Raw genomic sequence first — 25,887 nt, 5'->3', positions numbered from 1 at the left:
CCCTTCCCTCCCTTTTCCATCCTTCTCTCCTTCCCTCTATTCTTTCTTCTTTTTTCTTATCTAATATCTATTTCTTTTCATGAAATTGTGTCAGTGTTTGTTGAGTTTTATATCCTATTTTTATGACATATCATCAGAATTTTCTCATATAATTAACTGTTCTTCTAAAACACCTTTTTAATGGTTGTATGATATTCCACCCTATGTTCTCATTTCCCAAACGTTAATCATTTCTTACCCCCTTTTTTTTTGCCAGTATAAATAATACACTGAAGAACAGCTTTCCATATTAATTTTCCCACATTTCTATTTTTTTATTAGAATAAAATCCTGGGCCAGTAACTTTTAAAAGCTCCCGGTAGTTCCCGCTATGTTGCATTTTAGAGAAGTTCTACTAAGGCATGGTTCTTCCAGCACTGAATAAAGGCATTCTTTCTGTCACATCCAGACCAACACCAAGGACTTTCATTTTACATAACTTTGACAAATGCACAGATGGAATATTTTTTTTTCATTTTAACTTTCCTTTCATTAATTAGTAGTGTGGTTGAGGTTTTTAATTCATTTATTAGCTGTTTGTATTTTTCTTCTGTAAATTATTTCTTTAAGTCATTTAAGCACTTGTTTTTGAGTTTTCTGTTTTGTTCATTGGATTATTCTGTATGGGTTATTCTGTGCTTTATATGGAAACTTCGTCAGATTTGTGGCAAAATTTTATTTAATTTTTTTCTTTAGAGAACTGTTTTTACATTCCTGACCTGTGTTTCCCTTTAGGATTTCCTCATTGCCTTTATGCTTAAAAGTCATCCTCTGATTTCAAGCACAGACACTCACCTATATTAAATTTTTTAAATGTTACTTTTTATATCAGTTTATTCACCTTATCTATCTTTAGATTACTTTGATTCATGTTGAGTGGTGGGGTTCTAACTATATTTTTCTAAATGATCAACTAGTTATCCCAACACCATTTATCAAGTAATTCTTTCTGTTTTGGCATCCACTGATCTTGCTACTGTTTTATACTAAATTCTTATATGGATGAATATTTTAATTTCTGAGCTTCTGTTTAGTTTCATCAATTTCCATTGCTTGTTGAGTCAGAATTTTATTTATTGTGGCTTTATAATATTTTTAAACATCGAGTGCAACAAATTCTACCCCACTTCTCTCTGCTTTTTATTAGGTCTCAGTTTGTTTTAATGTTCTTAGCCTTTAATTTTCTATCATTCCAAGTAAACTTTAGGATCACCTTGTCAATTAAAAAGCACAGTTGTTTATTTTAATTTGAATTATATTCAACCTATAAAATAATTTTAGAATTATTGCTATCTTTCCAATATTTTTTTCCCATTTCGTGAACTTGATACAACTTTTATCTATTTCAGTTATTATTGCTATCTTTCCAATATTTTTTTTCCCATTTCGTGAACTTGATACAACTTTTATCTATTTCAGTTATCTTTTACAGTAAAGTTTTGACATTTTTCTATTATAAGCCTGTGATGTTTCTTTTTAAGGATAGCCCTGAGCATTTCTATGTATATAATTTTTAGTTACTGTTGTGAATGCTATATTTGTCCTTTTATTTTCTAACCAGTTATTGGTACCTAGGAAATTTATTTTATTCTTGTTTATTTATTTTGAATATGGCCACCCTACAAAATTTGGTGAATTATAACTTGTTTTTGTTAAATAAGATAATTTTACAGTCAGACCTATGTACATCTGTCTAAACTAAGTCAGAATAAATAAAAATTAAGCTTTGAAGTCCTCCTGGGAGTATTTTTACTAGAGTAGAAATAAACCTTCTACTTTGAAAAACCTTTTACATTAGTCACTCTGTTTTACTAAGTGATACTCTAATGCCATGTCTTAGGAGTCTAAAATGTTGTCTGTGTATCCTTATTACTTCTTATAGTAATAACCCTTCTTCAGCTTAACTACCAATCTCTACTCCTGAAGGAGTTTTGTCTTGTCATTATAAACACTGTGCAGGTTATCTTCAGGCGAGTTCTTTTCTTCCTTTAGTTCTTACTTCTAGACAAGTAATATCATTTTTTCATCAGTCTCCAATACCTTCTTTGCTGTAGCCCTAACGGTTATTGTGCCCAGAGATCGTATCCAGAAGACTCTTATAAATTTTTAATAAATCTTTAGACTTTCTGGGTCCTAAATTTAGTGCTTCATTTAATACCATCATTGCTGCAGGGCAGATGTTTGATTTGGAGGTACTGGGGGCAACTTTGCTACTGGCTAAGACATACTTGAGACCCCTCTGTTGTTCCCACACACGAGTCCCCCCTGCCTGGTCACTATCTTTTGAAATCCCATCTCTTCTACAAATTCACCTTTTGTGGGACTCACATTTTATGTAAGGTTTTACAAGAAAAAGACCAAGCATTTTTCCAGTCCAAAGGGAAAAAAAATTTTGTTCATGTTCAGTGAACTCTTCCTGATTTATATGTCATTATAAGAGTGCAATCCCAGGGACATGATAGGCTGAATTATAAATACTTTCACAGTCCTTATCTAGGTACAGTGGTTTCTTTTTACGATTTTTTTTTAGCCAGTGTCTGAAAATTATTTGATTCACTCATAGACTAACTAGCTCCCTTGACACAATGGAAAATTACAACTATTTAAGAGGTAGTTGTAGCATACGTGTAGCGTACATGTAGCATGTACAAACACATATATACACACACAAAAAATACCTCACACTGAATCTAGGCTTTCAGTACTTAAAGAATTCAAGTTATATTTGAAATAACACTTAAGATTGGAAGTCACATGTTTTGTATCAGACCATCCAGATAATTATTCAGTTCTCTACATTGCTAATTTTAGGAAATTCCATAGTTAAAAGGTATTACATTAATAATTATATTTTTGTATGAAGGGTCTTAAGAAGTGTTAAGCATACAGTTGGTTCCTTTTATTTTGTATATGTGGAACTTAAACAAATGTTCAAAATAATTTTTCTTATGTTTATTATACATATCCTATCTGTCTCATCTATGACAAGAAATTTCTTTTTGGAATGGTTGTTATAATATGCAAATTGTGAATATTCTGGATGTAGTTAGCTGGAATTGTGAAAGAATAATTTCCTTTAGCATTAATTAATGTAAGACTGAAAGGTACATCGTTTTTAGTTTCCAGACACATTTTTTAGACTCACCTATTATATTTGGTATTAATTAATTGGATTTAAAATAAAATTTAAATTTTATAACATGTTAGAGTTCTAAAATCACCCTAAAAACTCTATTTTAAAAAGTAATATTTTGTTTATAACTCAGAATTATGTGAAGATTGGAACTTACTGTAGCAGATTGAAATAATGTTTAGAGTAGTTTATATACCCTGTTCTGCTGTTAAGATATGAAAGGACCGTTAAAGTGTTGTTAACAGACACTAAACCCCCAAAGTGCTGCAATGGAGAATCGTATTTTTACAGTGCATAAATTTAATAAATTATTGCTAAAACCATAAGCAGCATGAAAGAAAAGTCCTCAGATTCATTAGTTAGCGTTCTGCTTGCACTTTATGGTCATGACTAATCATTTGTTTATTTTGAGAGAAATGATTTTTTATTAAAATTGTTAAGGCCCATTTCAAAGAGAGAATGTTATTTAACATTATAATTGAATATTCCCTGCCTAGTTTCACATCAGATTTCTGGACCAAAGTTAATACTTTCCTTTCTAGGCACTTGGAATGATGAACTAACATTTTATTAAAAATAATCAATGGCTAACTTTCACACAAGGAGTGTAAATAAACTTGTGATTTGTCATATTGATACTATCAATCCTGGTATGGTTTTAATCACGTTTGCTCTTAACTTTGATTTAGATATAGTATTAATCTGTAATTTTGCCTTATTTCCTGAAATAGTTCTAAATTGTTTCATTAAAATAACCACTAGGTATTGTTGTGTACTCCTTGTCCTAAGTCATGACCAGATTTCTCTTCTGTGCTTGATTCAGGCTTTCAGAACCAGTTCACATCAAAATGGCAAGCTTGCCCACATCTGTGAGGCTCCAAACTTTGTTTTGATTGTTCCCATTTGCAGGGAAATTTCCTTACATATGGAAATGCAAGAAACATAATTGGGGGACCCTCAAAATTTACTGATCTAATATGTAATACAGACATTTTTGAAACTGTGTTTCTATAAGATGCTTGAAATTTGCTCTAAAAGTTACCAGAAATATTTTGAAGCAGAACCAGATACCTGGATTTGTTTTTAAACTGACCTGTTTAATCAGAAAAATTAAATCTCTACATTAGGAAAAACAATGCTCATCGGTATTCCTTTGGTTTTAATGACTGGTGTACGTCTTTGAAAGTGACAGTGTGTTTCACTATATTTATGATACATAAGTTCTGAAATAATTAAAAGAAAATCCACACCAATCTGCATTTTTCAAGAGCTAGATTCCTGACTAGTGAATGAAGTTGATGTGTCTTAGATGAATGGAATGGGCAATTGCTTCCTGACCTTTTGGGGGTACTAATTTAAAATCAACAGATTCATAAGGGGAAGTACTTATTGTATATTTTCAGTCTAAACCTTGACTAGGTCACAATGCCATGGTAGGAATTTGTCAGGTAATGATTTATTCCAATGTATTTTTATGTTTTTGCAGTGCCTAAAGTACATTAGGCCCAAATCTGTTGTCTACTTTTGATCCCTATCAGGAACTCCCAGTCCAGATGAAAGAACCCATGTTTTAATTTGAAAAGGCAAGAGTATTGCCTAAATGCAAAGAAAGTGCTTCCTTCTCTCTATTTTTAGAGGAGGCTCTGGCCTTACAATTTTGAAGGAAGCATTGGCTTTGTAAGCTCAATTTCCTCCTGTTTTTCTTTGGTATAGTATCTCCCCCATGTCTATAGATCACAGTATAACACACTCACGCTACACTAGTTAACAGTTTCAGCCGATCCTCCGAAAAGTTGTGATTCATGCTGAGTAGAGCTGGTTAAATTCTGGGGAAGACTTTTGCTTCCACTGCTTAGGTTGGATCAGGGACTCACCAGGCTACAGTCATGTGAAACTCTCTCTTCCCTTGGGTCTTCACATGGACCCTAGTGATTATCCAAACGCAGCTGTTACTCTTCCATCTCTATATGACTCTTGCAGCTTTCTATTGACTTGAAAATTTTTCAAATGATATGTATCTGCACCTTTATTTAATAACCTTTCCAAGAATTCTGACACCAATATTGAAGATGATTTGACATAAACTCTTTTGCCCAGAAATCAGTAGACATTGATATAGAGATAAATAGATATATTTAACTCAAAGGTGTTCTTCAGGTTGTCTATTCCTTTTAAAAGGAAGAATCATTAGCACCTACAAATTATCTAACAGACACCAGGCCAGCTGTAAACTTGGCTATGGTCTTTATTTTAATAACATGATCTAACCGTAGCATCACACACAGTGGTCAACATGGTCTAGATTCAGGATTGTTTTTTCCTAGGCTTTCTGTACCTCTAAACATCCCATGAGTCCTTTAACCGTACTCACTTGGTAGGTTTAAAAGATTGCCAACCCATTGAATTTCACCCTGTGCTGAAAACTTGCCTTGGTTCATCTTCTTCTCTTCAAGTAGCTAAAATAAGGAATGTGTTTACATACCTATCACCAGCAGACTGCTTTCTCTGAAAACCTAGCAGGGAGGCTTTTCTAAGGTGTATGTAGTATCTTGTCAATGAAAATTAAATAAACATATCAATTTAGCTGTATGACAAGCCCCACTTATGGCATGCATATTATAAAATAATAATCACAATAAAAACACAAATGAATAATACCTTCCCCATGTTTGTCATTTTATCGTTTTCACTGTCCTTAGAGAGGCTTATTCATTTGCCCATAGTCGTAAGACACAAGGCCGTATTTAGAATCTAGATCTTACGATTAGTAATCCTGTACCCATTTATTAAAAATCGTGATAATAATAATCTTAAGAATAAAAACAACCAAAATAAACCACAGCAGCTAACTGCTAGCTCTTTGTGAATCTTCAAATCTGAGTCAAAAAAGGAATTTTCACTCATCAGAAATAAGCTACAAAACATTTATTCATTTATTTTGAGTCTTTCAAGCTGGTCATTACTTAGTTCTTTAATTCTTTTTCTTAAACATCTCAGTGTCACTGGTTGGTTAGTTTGAGAAAACTGCCATGGACAGGTTTTTAGCTGCCATAAAATAATGGTAATATAGTATAAAAGTAGAAGAGAATTAACATGAAATTTTTGTTTTCTTTCTCATAGTAATCGAAAAGCTGTATATTTTAAATGCTTTTCTGTTATAAGAGAAATGAGTTGATTATTATTATCACAGATAGAGGTAGTTATATGGAGTATTTTGTTTTAAAATAGAATACCTGCTCTACATCTTTTGATGGGAGATTAACAAATTAATATTCATTACTTCAATTTAAAATAAAATTATTAGATGAATAAACTCCTAAAGGAATATTAGCTCAAGATTCACTTTCAGATTATTTTAATTATACTGAAAAAGCTCACTAATTCTATTCTATTCTATTATAATGAAACTCAGTGTACGCACTAAATAAATAAAAATAAATATTTTCTGAGAAATGTGGATGACAGGCTGCCTGATACTGTGTTGAATGGATATATTTTTTCCAAGTTCTTTTGCGTAGTTGAGTTTATTTCTTGAATAAGGAAATCTTAGATTAAAGAATGTGAAAGCAAATTATTCCCCATCTATCCTCATGCTTAAATAATATGTTACATGCAAAAATTCCTAAAAATAATTAGTTTGTCATAAATAAGAAATTTATTTTTATTTATACTAATTTTTGGATTTTTTCTACTAAATTATTGCAAAGACTGTCAACCTTCTAACAGTAGTATTAGTGTTAATTTTTCTAACCATGCATGATTCATCTGACCCCACAGTAGTTGCAGCTTGCTTGCCTTGTTTTTTCCCTGAAATTTTTTTTAAAAAGTGTATAAAAACACAACGGACATCTGCTCTAGTAGAAGACAGCAGGATAATTTAAGTCCTAATAAATTGTTAACATTTTATTAGTTCACACATGGATTTTGGAGATATATACATATATGACCTCTCTGAACTTTCTATGTTGAATGTGCACTGTTGTTAAACTACTTGTTTTTTCCCTGCCTGCTCTTTGAAGAAGTCAATTAGGAATAATGGGAAACAAGGGGTAGGCAAAACATTGCAGTGCAGTGTTATTTCCATCTGTCTGGGAATATTTCAGCCAAAAGTTTATTTTGGGAAAAAAAAAGCCATAACGCACTGTCACACACAAAAAACCACAAATACTTTGGCTGCAAATTATTCTGCAGTGTTGTTGCTGTGTTGTTGCCTGTGTCTGTTCTCCTGTGTAAAGCTGCCCCCCACCCCCCATGCATGTGTTTGAAGATTCTCGTCTGTGTGCTTGCTCATGAATTAGCTCATCCTCCTCCCGGTTCAGGTTTATTTAATCAAAAGAACAAGAATTTATGGGTATGACTGTTAGCTGGAAAGCCCTTCTGCTTTTTCAAGGCTTTGTTTCATTCTACATCTTCTGCTGAAATTTCTCAGTGGGATGAAGTGTTCAATGATCAGTCAGCCAGTCTCTTATATGTTACCTAGCTTTACATATACCCCTGATGGTTCCTGGAGAAATAATTTAACATTGTTTTTTCTCAGTTTCTCTGTATTGGAAAAGGAAGCTGTTGGTATGAGTCATTTACTTAACTGTGAGGAGTTGAATTGTCTTAGTTCTGTTTGCCAAAACACCAGAAATAAACACATCACTGTCTCTACCTCCACCAAGCCCCCATTTCTTGTGGGGAAAAAGAAGCAAAAAGCAGCATCATTTAATGAAATAAAATATTAACAATAAAAGAAACTAGCCTTAAAAATCAAGGTAGTTCTAAGGTAGCTGAAATTTGTGATTTTCCTATTTTGCCTTTTAACTGACAGTATACCCATAATTCTTGATAGTTGTTATTTTTTTCTCCAAAGTTAATTTCTGGGCCATTGGTGACTGCACTATCTATTGTTGTTCTAAATTGTTTTCTTAACTATATTCTTTAAAAATATAATGTTGAAGGCTCATAATATTGAAGATGACTCCAGGATGAACCCAGAATTTGCAGACCGAATAAAACAGCTTGATAAAGAGGCATCTTATTACCGTGATGAGTGTGGCAAGGCCCAAGCAGAAGTCGACCGGTTGCTGGAGATCCTCAAGGAGGTGGAGAATGAAAAGAACGACAAGGACAAGAAAATTGCAGAACTTGAAAGGTAAACTTTGCATTCATGTTGTGAATTCTCAACAGTGAATGAACATTGATTGCTTAGTTGCCCATCTCAGGTTGCAGTAAATTTGGAATGCACATTCATATTTCACGGAGGAAACAAGTTATGCATGAGGAATATGGCCTGTAGGGATGATGTTGTGTTTCTGTGGGATACTCGGAAGTCAGTTGGCTTATCTTTTGAGGGCTTATGTACTTCTTCAGTGTTTGAGAAAATAATGGGCAACTTTCTTGAGTGATATCCATGATCTAGCATTTGTGCCAGCAAAGTGTGTAAGAGACTGAAGCTTTGACTACCTGAAAAAAAAACCACTTAAAAAGTCTTTGTATTAGTTTGATAGTAATCTGATTTTTGTTCAGTGTGACCCATTTTAGAAATTATGTCAAGTTTTTTTTTTTCTGATAGGCAAATTAAAATCCTTAAGGGCTTCATTTTAATTTTAAAGTGTGGAAATATTCTGCCAGCCTACTGTTTCTTAAAAATACTGTTAATTTTAGATGTATCTACATGGTTATTTTGGAATGATATTTTAGGACCAAAATTTTTCTTAAAAAGATAGTGTGAAATCACAGTGAAGTTATCATATTTTTCTTTTTTCTTTTTCTTTTTTTTTTTTGCGGTACGCGGGCCTCTCAGTGTTGTGGCCTCTCCCGTTGTGGAGCACAGGCTCCGGATGCGCAGGCTCAGCGGCCATGGCTCACGGGCCTAGCCGCTCCGCGGCATGTGGGATCTTCCCGGACCGGGGCACGAACCCACGTCCGCTGCATCGGCAGGCGGACTCTCAACCACTGCGCCACCAGGGAAGCCCCATATTTTTCTTATTGCTGAGAAAATTGAGACCCTGAAGGGTTGAACGACCTTCTGAAGATTGGTCCTGTGGTCAGAAAGAGACAAAACTGTAGTGTAGGTTTCTTGACCCCTAGTCCACTTTGCTGAGAAGAAGGGAGCCATAGCGAGGATGCCCTAGATAATATTACTAATAGTAATTATGATTCAAAATAGATTATATATATTTCATGCTCACAGTATAACAGGTACTCTGCTAAGCACTTGACCTGCAAGTACTGTATACCATTTTAATTCTACCCACAACACAGAAAGTCTCATTATCATCATTTTATAAGTGAGAAAACTATGACTTATACAGATTAATTAACTTCCTCAAGATTGCAAAGTTTATAAGAATCAAAGTCAGGATTTGAACCCAGGTCTGACAGATGAGTGACTGAGAGCAATCCCATCCAACACTGGGCCAGAAAGAAGAAGCTAGTCCAGTAGCACTCAACAGTCTCGTAGCTGGCAGAGAGGCTTCGCTGCTGGGCCACGGGAGATCTGCCTCATCTTTATTAGCTTTCATGAGAGAAAGCTCATTTAGAAGGCATTTTTCTGCACTAAACCAGCCCTTCAGAACAGTAATTGAAAGTCAGGATCAGCTACTATAAATATTTGCATAAAATAGCATAATTGTCTAGTTGGACAAACAGGTCTTAGCTGAACGCTATTGCCATTAAATCATCAAGAATATTCACGTTTTTATTTCCGCAATATGGAATGCATTAAAACAACAGTGATTTTTACAGGCATTTATCTTTATGTACTTTCTGCACATTTTCTTTATCTCTGCCTTTGCCTCCCCTTAAAGCTGATGCCTCCCAGGCACTGTAATTCATAAAACGTGTGGTGGGACTTGACTCTGTCCCAGTTCTCTGCTGGCCTGTGTCTTGCGTCCAGCAGCAGAGCATAGTCTGGGAAATGTCTGAGCCCCAGTCCCAGCCCAGACCCAGAAAGGGGTGGGAGTGGAGATCAAGAGGGGAAGTTTCTTGGGAACAGGAGAGCTCAGCCTTGGCCTGTCTTTCTGAAGCATTATCTGCTGGGCTACATGTGTATTCTGACCAAAGCATCTTCCTCAAGTTGTCAGGCAACCCTTTTCAAATTGGGCAGTATCTCCATTTGCTGGCTTACACTACAAAATTCATACCTCATAATGTTGGGAACTAAAGATTTCTTAGCAATGTGACATATAGCTCCATTTTGGAATCATGGAGGAGTGTTTGCAATTAAGTTTGTGATTTTGAAAACCAAAAAATTGAACTCGTAATAAATTTGTGGTCTCTGGTCTGTAATGTGACCTACCAGAGTCAGAAGACCTTTTTTTAAAAGCAGCTAGTGTTCTGAGATATTCCAGAACTTCCGTCACGTGCGAGAAAAGGTATGGGGTTAGGGATAACTCAAACGACACTGACACGTGCCTACTTCTCTCTCAGAGGGCAGTTTGTGTTTGCTTTCTATTCCGTTAATATTCCCATTTTTTATTTTCTCCACAATATATACATTCTAAATAGCACATGCCTGGCACTTACATGGATGCATTTACCTCTTAAATTCTTCGTGAATGATGTTTTTCATCAGCCATTAAAGATTCTGCTTTTCAAAGTGCATGTTGCTCCAGTGTGGTCCCTATGTGCAGTTCTGCCTGTAAACCCGTGCACTTGATGCTGATGGCTTAGCAGGGAGCTTCTGCCTTGGACTGCAGGCTGCTCTGGGGGAATTTGACACAATGTGGTCAGGGGACCTTCAGCAAGCCCCTGAGAGCTGGTCCAAATCAGGCTGAAGTCATTATGAGATCACCAATGCTAGATATCTTGTATGTGCACGATCAAGTAGCTAGAGGCAACATTAGAGGCAATGAAATATGTAGTCTTTCTATGTCAGTGCTCATCAAGGTCTCTGAGTTTTATTTAGAGTTTCAGGCTTAATCCTTTAGTGCCTTAGGGGAAGGAGAGAGGTTAACAGAGTCTGTCAAACAAGGCTTGCTGCCACTGGATTTCTGGCATCTCACCCATGGGAAGGAATCAGTCAGATGACCTTTCATGTAAATTATCTTAAATATATTAGGGGCTTTGTCACCGTTTGTCTGGAGGTCAGGGAATGCCCAAATTGAGCCCTCAATCAGATCCCTCCCCACTGTGAAGAAGAGAGTGGGTCCCTCAGGGGGGTTTACTCCTAAAACATAAAATCAGAATAGAAAACAGGGTAGCAGTGTGCCCTGGGATAATCCGGGCAGTGCTGGAGCTCAAGGCTGAGAGGCAGCCCTGACCCTATGTGGTGGGGAGCGAGGTGTCAAACTCCATCAGGTGGATGCTGTGACAGTTCACGTCTTTGGCTTTGAATGAAATACTTTGGATAAAAAAGCAAGTGTAGGGCTTCCCTGGTGGCGCAGTGGTTAAGAGTCCGCCTGCCGATGCAGGGGACATGGGTTCGTGCCCCGGTCCGGGAGGATCCCACATGCTGCGGAGCAGCTGGGCCCGTGAGCCATGGCCGCTGAGCCTGCACGTCCGGAGCCTGTGCTCCGCAATGGGAGAGGCCACAACACTGAGAGGCCCGCGTACCGCAAAAAAAAAAAAAAAAAAAAAAAAAAGCAAGTGTATGTGTCAGAATCTCTCCAATTCTACCAAAGTACCTACAGACAAGACTGAATGAATCGAAATGAAGTGTTCTCTACAGCACTAAACTGGGCTCTGAAGGAGGTGTGTTCACCATTTGGGCTCATGTCTAATACTGGAGACTGCAAGCAGAACCAGAGGAAATGAGGAGCGCCTGAAGAACCTTTGTGAGATGTGTCCAAAAAGACCTGGGCACACAGTTGGCACTCACCGTGTGGCTGACAGAGTCTTGGTGCTCTAGCTGGGTGTCAGGCCTGAGCCTCTAAGGTAGGAGAGCTGAGTTCAGGACATTGGTCCACCAGAGACCTCCCGGTGCCAGGTAATATCAAACGGCAAAAGCTCCTCAGAGATCTCCATCTCAACGCTAACACCCAGCTCCACTCAATGACCAGCAAGCTACAGTGCTCGACACCCTATGCCAAACAACTAGCAAGACAGGAACACAACCCCACCCATTAGCGGAGAGGCTGCCTAAAATAATAATAAGTTCACAGACACCCCAAAACACACCACTGGATGCGGCCCTGCCCACCAGAAAGACAAGATCCAGCCTCACCCACCAGAGCACAGGCACCAGTCCCCTCCACCAGGAAGCCTATGCAACCCACTGAACCAACCTTACCCACTGGGGCCAGACACCAAAAACAATGGGAAATATGAACCTGCAGCCTGTAGAAAGGAGACCCCAAACACAGTAAGTTAAGCAAAATGAGAAGACAGAGAAATACACAGCAGATGCAGGAGCAAGGTAAAAACCCACCAGACCAAACAAATGAAGAGGAAATAGGCAGTCTACCTGAAAAAGAATTCAGAGTAATGATAGTAAAGATGATCCAAAATCTTGGAAATAGAATGGAGAAAATACAAGAAATGTTTAACAAGGACCTAGAAGAACTAAAGAGCAAACAAACAATGATGAACAACACAATAAATGAAATGAAAAATGCTCTAGAAGGAATCAGTAGCAGAATAACTGAGGCAAAAGAACGGATAAGTGACCTGGAAGATAAAATAGTGGAAATAACTACTGCAGAGCACAATAAAGAAAAAAGAATGAAAAGAATTGAGGACAGCCTCAAAGACTTCTGGGACAACATTAAATGCACCAGCATTCGAATTATAGGGGTCCCAGATGAAGAAGAGAAAAAGAGAGGGACTGAGAAAATACTTGAAGAGATTATAGTTGAAAACTTCCCTAATATGGGAAAGGAAATAGTCAATCAAGTTCAGGAAGCGCATAGAGTCCCAAATAGGATAAATCCAAGGAAAAACACACCAAGACACACATTAATCAAACTAACAAACATTAAATACAAAAAAAAATATTAAAAGCAGCAAGGGAAAAGCAACAAATAACATACAAGGGAATCCCCATAAGGTTAACAGCTGATCTTTCAGCAGAAACTCTGCAAGCCAGAAGGGAGTGGCAGGACATATTTAAAGTGATGAAAGAGAAAAACCTACAACCAAGATACTCTACCCAGCAAGGATCTCATTCAGATTCGATGGAGAAATTAAAACCTTTACAGACAAACAAAAGCCAAGAGAATACAGCACCACCAAACCAGCTTTAGAAGAAATCCTAAAGGCACTTCTCTAGGCAGGAAACACAAGAGAAGGAAAAGATCTACAATAACAAACCCAAAACAATTAAGAAAATGGTAATAGGAACTCTCACATGTCGATAACTACCTTAAATGTAAATGGATTAAATGCTCCAACCAAAAGACATAGACTGGCTGAATGGATACAAAAACAAGACCCGTATATATGCTGTCTACAAGAGACCCACTTCAGACCTAGGGACACATAGAGATGGAAAGTGAGGGGATGGAAAAAGATATTCCATGCAAATGGAAATCAAAAGAAAGCTGGAGTAGCAAATCTCATATCAGAAATAATAGACTTTAAAATAAAGACTATTACAAGAGACAAAGAAGGACACTACATAATGATCAAGGGATCAATCCCAGAAGAAGATATAACAAGTGTAAATATTTATGCATCCAACATAGGAGCACCTCAAAACTTAATGCAAATGCTAACAGCCATAAAAGGGGAAATCGACAGTAACACAATCATAGTAGGTTACTTTAACACCCCACTTTCACCAATGGACAGATCATCCAAAATGAAAATAAATAAGGAAACACAAGCTTTAAATGATAACGTTAAACAAGATGGACTTAATTGATATTTATAGGACATTCCATCCAAAACCAACAGAATACACTTTCTTCTCAAGGGCTCATGGAACATTCTCCAGGATAGATCATATCTTGGTTCACAAATCAAGCCTTGGTAAGTTTAAGAAAATTGAAATCGTATCAGGTATCTTTTCCGACCACAACGCTCTGAGACTAGATATCAATTACAGGAAAAAAACTATAAAATATACCAACACATGGAGGCTAAACAGTATTCTACTAAATAACCAAGAGATCACTGAAGAAATCAAAGAGGGAATCAAAAAATACCTAGAAACAAATGACAATGAAAACATGATGGCCCCAAACCTATGGGATACAGCAGAAGCAGTGCTAAGAGGGAAGTTTATAGCAATACAATCCTACCTCAAGAAACATCTCACATAAACAACCTAACCTAACACCCAAAGCAGTTAGAGAAAGAAGAACAAAAAAACCCCAAAGTTAGCAGAAGGAAAGAAATCACAAAGATCAGATCAGAAATAAATGAAAAAGAAATGAAGGCAACAATAGCAAAGATAAAAAACTAAAAGCTGGTTCTTTGAGAAGATAAACAAAATTAATAAAGTATTAGCTAGACTCATCAAGAAAAAAAGGGAGAAGACTCACATCAATAGAATTAGAAATGAAAAAGGAGAAGTAACAACTGACACTGCAGAAATACAAAGGGTCATGAGAGATTACTACAAGCAACTATATGCCAATAAAATGGACAACCTGGAAGAAATGGACAAATTCTTAGAAAAGCACAATCTTCCGAGACTGAACCAGGAATAAATAGAAAATATCAACAGACAAGTCACAAGCACTGAAATTGGGACTGTGATTAAAAATCTTCCAACAAACAAAAGCCCAGGACCAGATGGCTTCACAGGCGAATTCTATCAAACATTTAGAGAAGAGCTAACACCTATCCTTCTCAAACTCTTCCAAAATATAGCAGAGGGAGGAACCCTCCCAAACTGATTCTACGAGGCCACCATCACCCTGATACCAAAACCAGACAAAGATGTCACAAAGAAAGAAAACTACAGGCCAATATCACTGATGAACATAGATGCAAAAATCCTCAACAAAATACTAGCAAACAGAATCCAACAGCACATTAAAAGGATCATACACCATGATCAAGTGGGGTTTATCCCAGGAATGCAAGGATTCTTCAATATACGTAAATCAATCAGCATGATACACCATATTAACAAACTGAAGGAGGAAAAACCGTATGATCATCTCAATAGATGCAGAAAAATCTTTCGACAAAATTCAACACCCATTTATGATAAAAACTCTCCATAAAGTAGGCGTAGAAGGAACTTACCTCAACATAATGAAGGCCATATATGACAAACCCAAAGCCAACATCGTTCTCCATGGTGAAAAACTGAAACCATTTCCTCTAAGATCAGGAACAAGACAAGGTTGCCCACTCTCACCACTATTATTCAACATAGTTTTGGAAGTTTTAGCCACAGCAATCAGAAGAAAAAAGAAATAAAAGGAATCCCAATCGGAAAAGAAGAAGTAAAGCTGTCACTGTTTGCAGATGATGTGCTACTATACATAGAGAATACTAAAGATGCTACCAGAAAACTACTAGAGCTAATCAATGAATTTGGTAAAGTAGCAGGATATAAAATTAATGCACAGAAATCTCTTGCATTCCTATACACTAATGATGAAAAATCTGAAAGAAATTAAGGAAACACTCCCATTTACCATTGCAACAAAAGGAATAAAATACCTAGGTTAAATACCTAGGTTAAAAAGCCTACCTAAGGAGGCGAAAGACCTGTATGCAGAAAACTATAAGACACTGATGAAAGAAATTAAAGATGATACAAACAGATGGAGAGATATACCATGTTCTTGGATTGGAAGAATCAACATTGTGAAAATGACTATACTACCCAAAGCAATCTACAGATTCAATGCATTCCCTATCAAACTACCAGTGGCATTTTCCACAGAAATAGAACAAAAAATTTCACAAGGTGTATGGAAACACAAAAGACCCCGAATACCCAAAGCAATCTTGAGAAAGAAAAATATAGCTGGAGGAATCAGGCTCCCCGACTTCAGACTGTACTACAAAGTAATCAAGACAGTGTGGTACTGGCACAAAAACAGGAATATAGATCAATGGGAAAGGATAGGAAGCCCAGAGATAAACCCATGCACCTATGGTCACCTTATTTTTGATAAAGGAGGCTAGAATATACAATGGAGAAAAGACAGCCTCTTCAATACGTGGTGCTGGGAAAACTGGACAGCTACATGTAAAAGAATGAAATGAGAACACTCCCTAACACCATGCACAAAAATAAACTCAAAATGGATTAAAGACCTAAATGTAAGAACAGACACTATAAAACTCTTAGAGCGAAACATAGGCAGAACACTCTATGACATAAATCACAGCAAAATCCTTTTTGACCCACCTCCTAGAAAAATGGAAGTAAAAACAAAAATAAACAAATGGGACCTAATGAAACTTAAAAGCTTTTGCAAAACAAAGGAAACTACAAACAAGACGAAAAAGCAACCCTCAGAATGGGTGAAAATATTTGCAAACGAATCAGTAGACAAAGGATTAATCTCCAAAATATATAAACAGCTCATGCAGCTCAATGTTAAAAAACAAACAAACAACCCAATCCAAAAATGGGCAGAAGACCTAAATAGACATTTCTTCACAGAAGATATACAGATTGCCAACAAACACATGAAAAGATGCTCAACATCAGTAATTATTAGAGAAATGCAAATCAAAACTACAATGAGGTATCACCTCACACCGGTCAGAATGGCCGTCATCAAAAAATCTAAAAACAATAAATGCTGGAGAGGGTGTGGAGAAAAGGGAACCCTCTTGCACTGTTGGTAGGAATGTAAATTGATACAGCCACAATGGAGAACAGTATGGAGGTTCCTTAAAAAACTAAAAATAGAACTACCATATGATGCCACAGTCCCACTACTGGGCATATATCCTGAGAAAACCATAATTCAAAAAGAGTCATTTACCAAAATATTCATTGCAGCTCTATTTACAGTAGCCAGGACATGGAAGCAACGAAAGTGTCCATCAAGAGACGAATGGATAAAGAAGATATGGCACATATATACAGTGGAATATTAGCCATAAAAAGGTACAAAACTGAGTTATTTGTAGTGAGATGGATGGACCTAGAGACTGTCATACAGAGTGAAGTAAGTCAGAAGGAGAAAAACAAATACTGTATGCTAGCACATATATATGGAATCTAAAACAATCAAAAAACAAAAAAATGGTTCTGAAGAACGTAGGGGCTGGACAGGAATAAAAACGCAGAAGTAGAAAATGGGCTCGATGACATGGGGAGTGGGAAAGGGAAACTGGGACGAACTGAGAGAGTGGCATGGACATATATACACTACCAAATGTAAAATAGATAGCAAGTGGGAAGCAGCCACATAGCACAGGGAGATCAGCTCGGTGCTTTGTGACCACCTAGAGCGGTGGGATAAGGAGGGTGGGAGGGAGACGCAAGAGAGAGGAGATATGGGATTTATGTATACATATAGGTGATTCACTTTGTTATACAGCAGAAACTAACACACCACTATAAAGCAATTATACTCCAATAAAGATGTTAAAAAAAAAAAAAAGAAAGGAAAACAAGGTAGCATTTAAATATCTGGATCGGGACTAATGCTGCCAGACAATTGGACAATGAGAAATCATTTTAGATGCCTAAAAGCACCTTATCTAAGGTTGAGAAATAGACTATTATTTTTCCCTCTGAATTTGCTCAATAACGTGCTGACATAATTTCTTTGCTGCTTTTCAGAACTCTTTTCAGAAAATGTAAACTTAAGCTTTCGTTTTTAAAAAATTATGATATGATCTAGAAATCTGATGGTACATGGAGGAAACTTGATACCAGTTCTGTTTGTTTTGATATAAACTCTTGTTGCTAAGTAATTCCCATTTATGTTTGTAAATGTATTTGAAGGAATTTCTTTAAAACAAGTGATAGATGGTTTTATACCATCCCTAGCAGCTTTTTGGGGAAGTTCATGGATATCATAGATGCCTTTGAGTTGGCAAGAGAAACTAGGGACCCTCGGAAAAGGCAACTAAACCTTAAATGTTTGCTTGCTGTTTCAGTTTAGGATTCCCTAAAGTTTGACCATGGACCTCAGTTTGGCTTACCTCTGCTCCAGACAGATTTCAAACAGCAGCAGCATCACTAGAGTCCCCACAAAGGCCATGGCCTGACTTAACTCTTATTTTTGATCAGTTGTGCATTCGTTATCACGAAATACTCTGCAGGGGAGTTTCAGACACGAGGGATTATTGGATCAGTGCTTTCACCAAGTGTTTAATCTTGAATTTTCTACTTGATTTGTATCATTATAGTCAATGCTGTTTTCATCTGAAATGTTTTTGTTTAAGCTTTCTTCTGAGGATTTGTTGTGCTTTTTCTTTCTTTGTGAAATGCTTAAAACTACTTCTTAATAGTATGGGATGGTGGGGTCCCACTGAGCAGATGGCTGATACAGTATGTGTTAATCCACCTGTTTTTTTGCAAAGGGCATTTTATAGGTTAACAAAATGAATGTCCACTATGATTTCTGTGGTAGCCTGAAGAGGACATGACTTTTAATTTTTGCTTCACATTAGAGACTTTATTCTTTTGACAAATTAGAAAGACATGCTACATATTTTTCTACAAATTAGTTATCAAGTGTTTGGATATTTTCAATGATGAAGTTTGATCCTCATTTTCACAACCAAAAAAAATTACTCTCAGCTTTGGAAGTTAATCTGTCTTTTCTTGGGAGGCTGATAGGCAGATGGCCCCTCACCTGAAGCTGTCCTCATAGTCTTTGATCATTGCTAGGTACAGTGCTCTGTGAGCATGTACAATGGAAATCTTTGAACAGAAAGCTAAATTGCTCAGATCCTTTTGGTTTTTAGGGATGAAGAAAAAGTATCTCATAGGATATAATCTTCCAACTTACTGGTTCTAATAAAATCTTTCTGACATAAGTGCTTACCACCAGTTCTAATACCTTAGTAATTTTCATTTCAGTTTATTAAATAATAAAATTTTACATGCACACAGATAGGAGCTTTCTCTATAAATATTCCTCCAGAAAAGAGCAAATTGTGCCATTGTGTTGCTGGAACACACCTCTGTTTCACATCAGTGCTTGTAATTATGTGCATGAGAGCAGATACTGGTTTCTTATATGTAATAATTAATATAACAGAGTGTATGCCCAGGCTTTTGGGGGGTAATATCAGATAGAAGTTGCTTTATTGTCCTTCATTTGGTTATAAAACCTGCTAATATAACATCTGTTGGCTGTATGTTTAAAACTAATGCATTTACTTCCTTTTATTCTCTTTTGCTATCCCTTTTCCTTTCTGCTTATCCTCCAAATTGCTGCTTTCACCCTTGCTCCAATCAGCTTGACTCTCAGGTCAGTACTTTCAGTTTTTCTTCTAACCGCCCTTCCCTCCTAAGCTCAATTTATTGCTTGCACTTGTGTAACAAATACATTTCTGAAATGGTTTTCCTCTGGCCACCACATTTTTTTTTCCGTCTCATCCCATGCCTAGGGAAGGTTTATTTTATGAGAAGCCTGTATAGGTGGGAAAAGGAACAGAAGAAGATGAAAATAAATCATTGTTGGATTATTTGATACGTTCTCTTCCTGGATTATAAAATCAGTAAGAGAAATCATTGTGAAAACTCCTGAGTGCATTTCTCCTGAGCAGCTCAGAAAATTAGCTGCATGATGATAAAACATGGGGCAGTGGAAAAAACAAAATTGCAGGATGCTAAATTTAACCTAGGAGAACAGAAGATTTGCTCGTGACACAGCAACTTAAAAGCTAAATTTAATAGTGCAAATCGTTTAGACTTTTCGCTTAATAAATCACTGTGTTTTGAAAGATTTATAATACTTTTTTTTAAAGTCACTTTTGAAAATTATCAGTGTGTTAGTAACATATTGTACACACATGTTATTTCCTGTCATTGTTTTGGTTTTAACGTTTTTAACTTCATTTTTATTAGCCATAAGACATACTTTAATTACCTAGAGCGTAGCATATGGAACAGAATGTAAAACTAGATTCATCGTTGACTGTGTGCACCCCAGTATTAAGAAGCGAAATGGACATTTTGTTTGAAAATGCATCCCAGGTTTGATTCCTCTAAGGCAGGGGGCCCAAGTCAATAATTGGTTCTCCTTTAAGTCAAGCTAGACTTCTCTTTCCAATAACATCATAATAATATCTAGTGATTTCTTTATAATTCAATCAGTGAGTTTACTACAAGATGCTCATTGTGTGATCTGGGCTTACCCAGACTTCAAAAAAGATTCAAATTAAATTGGTAGCCAATATAGTTGCTCTTTTCAGAGGCAAGCTATATTATTTTCTTCTTTTTATTCAGGGTCTGCACCTCTTTATTCTGTCCACTGCTATCATCTAAGCCAGCAGTGAATAATTTTAAAACAAGGCCTCCTGCCCACACATCAATTTTGCCCCCTCCAACCACCCACTGCCTGCTCCCAACCCGGTGGTGGGGCTCATAGTCCTTCAAATTGAAACCACTTCTCTGCTGTTCCCACATACCACACTGGGTGTCCCACAGGAACTGCCTTGAACTTCCTCACACTGAAGGAAGCCCATTCTCAATCGTTCCCAAAACAGAGATCTAAACAGAGATTAAAATTACGGCCCTACAGAACTGCTCTCACCAAAAACCTAATGACTGTTAATTCACTTTCTGGTGCCCTTATGTGCAGGAACAGACATCATAATGAGGGTGGGGAGGACGGCCTTGGCCACATGGCATCCAAACCCTTCCTCCAAGTTTTGGATTCGCTCATTTAAGAAGCTCTAAGCTTTTCTCCTTGCCTGTCTTTTTTTGTTTTCTTTCTCCTTTTGCCTTCCCTTTGCTACCCCTAATCTGTACCTGTTGATATTTAAGCCCTTGAGACCAGGGACCCCGTTCATTCTCACACCTCAGGCTCCCAGCCTTTAGATGCCGTCCACAGTTGTTCTACTGTGTCTTTTATGTGCCAGGAACTGTGTTGTTCAGTATTTGGTTTTTTCCTATTGTGTAGTGAATGAATGTGAACTTAGACTGTCAGAAGATGGGCTGTAGGGTTAGGGTTTGGAGAGTTTGTGGGTAAAAAGGGGTTCTCTGGACAAGGGTGTGCTGATTGCGTTTGATAAAATGTTCAGGCCAAGTCTAATTGGGAGAACTATAGTGGTCAGAAGAAGATTCAGACCATTTCAATATCATTTAACCTCTTGCCTCAGGTGAACACGGTGGAGAAAATGTACAATCATTGCAAACTGTCTCTAGTTATATTTTCAGTGTAGGAAGAATTGGGCAGCCCTGCTCTTCTAGAAACAACTCTCTGGAGTCCTAGAAGCTTTCTGAGCTTTGACAAGTTTTCAGAGTTAACTATGCTTTTTCTCCAGCCACTTGCAGGTTTACCAGCTAAAATAAAATGAAATGTAACAATTGAATTGAATACACGATCTTTGGCCATCGTGCTTTCTTTACATAGCTCACAACTGAGTTACATATATTTGTGTATGCATACATACATATATAATATGTGTATACTTTTATCATATATATTTTTTTAAATGTCTGATCATTCTTACCGTAAAAGTCTGTAGTCTGCCATGCACCTCTTTATCTCCCAATCTGAAATTGGAAAATTTCACTAACTCTTGGGTCTTTTCTATGTGCTGTGGACTCCATGAGAAATTCTCTCCTCCAACTACTTTTTAAAGTGACCTCATTTCTTTTTCAAACCCTATGTAGACTCTCCTGCTTTAAATTCAGGTAGACAGATGTTAAGTATTGGGTTTGGTAAAATGCAAATGTCATATGCTAAACCTGTTTAGGGTCTCACTCCAGAAAACTCCACTTTTGTCTCTACACACAAACCAGTGGGAAGCTGGAGAGGTAGAGCAAGATCCCTGCATTGCACTCGGGGAGGGTTTATGTGAAATTTGCTCATTTCTAGGAACTATTTGTGAGGTTAGTATGTGACTTATGAGAGATGAGGTTATCTAGATAAATGTATGCAGCAGTTGACCAAAAAAGGAATAGTATCCTTTGGGATTCAGTCCAAAATCCTGCCAGAGAATCAACCAAGTAAAACCAGAAGGCGCAGGCCTCTCTTGGGCTCTCCCAGCCTCCGATTCGCTTTGCATTCTGGGTTTCTTGTTTGTGCCTCCGATTCGCTTTGGATTCTGCGTTTCTTGTTTGTGCTTCAGTATACCCTCTTGGAGAGGAAGTAGCTGTCTTCGGAGTGGGTGTTTTGGGATCCTCCCTGCACATGTCTGGTGAGGGGCTGTTGGTGAGGGGCTGTGTGCATCTCCCTGGCAAGGAGGCTCGAGCTGATGGTTTGTGCCTGGCAGCAGGCGTGAGCTCATTGTTACAGAGTCACTTCAAACACTTCTACCAAAATCAACTCTTTGTGATGTTTCCCCAAAGCTGAACACTGCACTCTCAGTCCCTCATTCTTCTAGTAAAAGATGAAGTCACTGCTCCCAGACCTCAGAGGCCTGTTGCCCAAAGAAATAATGAAAAACACCTTGCCCAGAGCATCCTGCAGTGTTTTGCTCTTTGCTAGGGTCAGTTCTTGGCTCCATTCCCTCCACAAAGACAGAGTAAGCACCTCCTGTGTGCTAGGCTGGGCACTACGTGCTGGCCTGGCATTTCCAAAAAATAGCTGGTGAAAAACTGACCAAAGTGTTTAAGAAATGCTATGCATTACATTCTTCATTTTTATATTCCTGATGCACATTGATCCTAGTAATAATCGGAATAAGAGAAGTAGCAGCGGCAGTGGTAACATTGAACATTAACTAAATGGCAGCACTGATTTAATCTTTTTTTTTTTTTTTTTGTAGTATTTACTTCTCATAACAGCTGTATGAGGTCAGGACTGTCATTTCTTCCATATTAGGGAAGAGGAAACTGGAGTTCATAAAAGTTACATATTTTGCTCCAGTTAATATAGCTAGTAAGTGAAGGTATTGGGGTTTCTCCCCCAAAAGCCAGTCTTTTCTGATTTACTTTAAAAAAACTTTTTTGCTACTTCTGCTCCAGTTGCATAATAAAAACTCTGAGAGGCCTATAGGAGGGAAACTTAGTGTGAAACTTAGTGTGCCATTGTGTTTAATCTATGATTTCCCACATATAATATTTGTAGATTATATTCCATGAAGCATCTTGGGGGACTGCTGTCTGCTGTGCAGCCAGCCTCTTCCTTCACCCTGAGATTCGTGCCCTCCTTCCCCCTCCACCCCACCTCCTTTACCCTGAGCTGGTTCCTTGTGCACAAGTCCTGCTCTGGTAGGGCCACCTCAGCTATCTTCTCTTCCCTGAGTGCCTTAGACAGAAGCACTTTCTCCCTGTCTTGATCTCCTCAGAGCTTTATCTAACCCTTTTCCTTGGCTTGTGTCATATCCTACCTTGAATTAGGGCAGTTAATCAATGCACTGTGTCTCCCGGTAGACAGCAGCCTCCTCTAGCGCTGCATGGGTCTCTAGCTGCATGCGGTGTTGTGTCACACACTGGAGGTGGCAGTCATACTCCTGAAGGTTGTTGAATGCATGACTGTTGAAGAAAGGAACTTCTGTTAGCTTCGTCTCCTCCCTTCTACCTTTTACTTGGTCCCCACAGAGATTTGCTATTTGCTGGTGGGCTCTTTCTGGAGGTTGAGTTGACTGCCCTGGATATCATATCTAGCTTCAGACAGGAAGCTCTAAGAAAAGATATGATTGGTTTTCTATCAAGCTGGATGCTTGAAAGTTCAAGAAAAATTAAGACAAATAAAAGGAAAAGGGAAAAGATCTCTTTCTGAACTTACCTCATTTTCTCCTTCTCTTCCTCCTTCCTTTGTTCCCTCTTCCCTCCCTCCATCTTCCTTTCATCTTCCCTCTCCCTCCCTCTCTCCCTTCCCTTCCCCTCCTTTCTTGACTATTCATTAAACTCCTTCTCCATGCAAGGGTCTGTGCTGGGTGTTGAGGATATAGAATGACCCCTGCCCTCACTGAATTCAAAGACCAGTACTTCCTATAAGGAAGGATTTGGCCACTTATGAAAAATAGTTGGTGCCATTTATACTAATAACTGGAAAAACTGGGTTTCAGGTGTTTTTAAAAATTCGTTTTCCTGTTGCCTTTGAAGGGGTTATCCACAGGTCAGAAAATCATTTCCCTCTTTAAAACTGCCTTATACTAATGCTGACATTTCTGGTGAAGTGTCAGAAAATTTTATGCCCAAGCAGAACTGGTAGAAAGCCAGAAATCAATAGATCTTGCTTTGGGTGCAAATATTTTATTGGGGATGGAAAAAAGTTGTTTTCTCTGATTTACAGCTCCTGCAAATATAAAGTGGGTTCTGTATTTAGAAGTGGTTTTGAACCTTTGAGATGTAGCCAGGGGTTGGTTCTTGCACCTTTCCAACCTGGCCTTGGTGGGACTTGCCATGGCTAATGTTTTGCTGAGCCAGTTCCAATTTGTAGAACTAAGGCTTTAAGCTCTGTATTATTTTTACTTTTTAGCTTCTGCTTAAGTTGCTGCTCTGGCGCTCTATCCGTACCTTCCAGAATAGTGAAAAAGATCGAAGGAATACAATTTGCATTGTAGTTGAAATATTTTTGTAGTGCAGTGTGTTTCTGAGGTTCCTTGAAATGAGTAAAACCATTCTCAACTTGCAAATCTGTTAAAACAATGACAACAATAAAACAACAGGAAAATCGAGAGAGAGTGCCAGGTAAGCCTATTAAGTCCAGGCCTCTGAATAAGAGATGTCATATCGGTAGAGGTAACGATTCATTTGTATCTTTTTCAAAATCTTTCCTTTTCTCTTTTCCTCCCCTGCTCCTGGCTTTTGGTTGGTGCTACCATATGGATGAATATCAGCAACTAGTAAATCTCTCAAGATATGTTAGCCTTTTCTGTAAATGTTGAGAAGGGGAAGGAATTTAAAAAAAAAAAGTTTCTCAGTATTATTATAAATCACTTTCTAGAAAAATAATACCTTGTTTCCTTTATATGGCTTTTCTTATGAAATGTGAATTCTGTCACTTCATTACCGACAATACCAGCTTGAGTTGTAGGGAAACCTATCCAGCTAGTGACTGGGACTTCCTTCCATATTGGGTAAAGGTGCTTGGACTTTTCACACTGCATAATGTCACATTTTTGTGAAGCCTACGTTTTGGGAGTACCTGTTTAAAAATGAGTGGGTGCTGTGTGTGTTTCTCTGAAGAAACTACTTTGTTGTTGGTATGTCTCATAAAGGCTTTGGAAATTTTCTTTTTAGGGAATTCTGATGATTTCAGTATTTGCCACTCTTTTATTTTACTGTAAGTTTAATGAATACTAAATACATGAAAATTATTTATAATAGTAAACTAAATAAATATGAAAACTAGAGTAGAATAGTAAGGCAGAAATTGGCTGATTTTGCTTTGGGTGCAACTATCTAGTAGAGATGGAAAAAAAATTGTTTTTCCTAAATCACAGCTCCTGCAAACATAAAGTGGGTTGTATAGAACCATTTTTGTAGAAAAACTTTAATTCTAGAAACTATAGAGTGGGTCGGGAAATGGAAACAGATTTCCCCTTGAAGAACCTCTTTTTGCTCCTTTTTCATTCCAAGGAGAGTGAGACTTATATATTAACTCCAGCTTGCCCATTGATCTTTTCTTCCAGTTTTTTTTTCTAATTGGTAACATTGTTAATATAAGTATTAACATTATTGGTATATACAGCTGAGTGTACAATAACTTAAGATTTACAGTAACTTTTTCAAGGAAAGCTGAAAGTGTGTGATTCTCACGGTGTGTTGAAGGACTGTACTGTTTCTT

General features: G+C 37.4%; 1 protein-coding gene across 1 annotated transcript in view; it reads left to right on the top strand.

Annotated features, from left to right (window-relative positions):
- ERC2 (ELKS/RAB6-interacting/CAST family member 2) overlaps positions 1-25,887 on the top strand; it is a 750,321-nt gene that overhangs the window by 417,981 nt on the left and 306,453 nt on the right. The window contains exons 10-11 of the mRNA XM_060021473.1: positions 8,116-8,309; positions 19,438-19,449. Coding sequence (XP_059877456.1) covers positions 8,116-8,309; positions 19,438-19,449 — 206 coding nt within the window. The remainder of the gene's footprint in view (positions 1-8,115; positions 8,310-19,437; positions 19,450-25,887) is intronic.

This window comes from Delphinus delphis, chromosome 10 (genome assembly GCF_949987515.2).
Source record: "Delphinus delphis chromosome 10, mDelDel1.2, whole genome shotgun sequence".
Taxonomy (NCBI): Eukaryota; Metazoa; Chordata; class Mammalia; order Artiodactyla; family Delphinidae; genus Delphinus; species Delphinus delphis.
The sequence above is the reverse complement of the archived record's forward strand: the minus strand, read 5'-3'. Positions and strand labels throughout refer to the sequence as shown.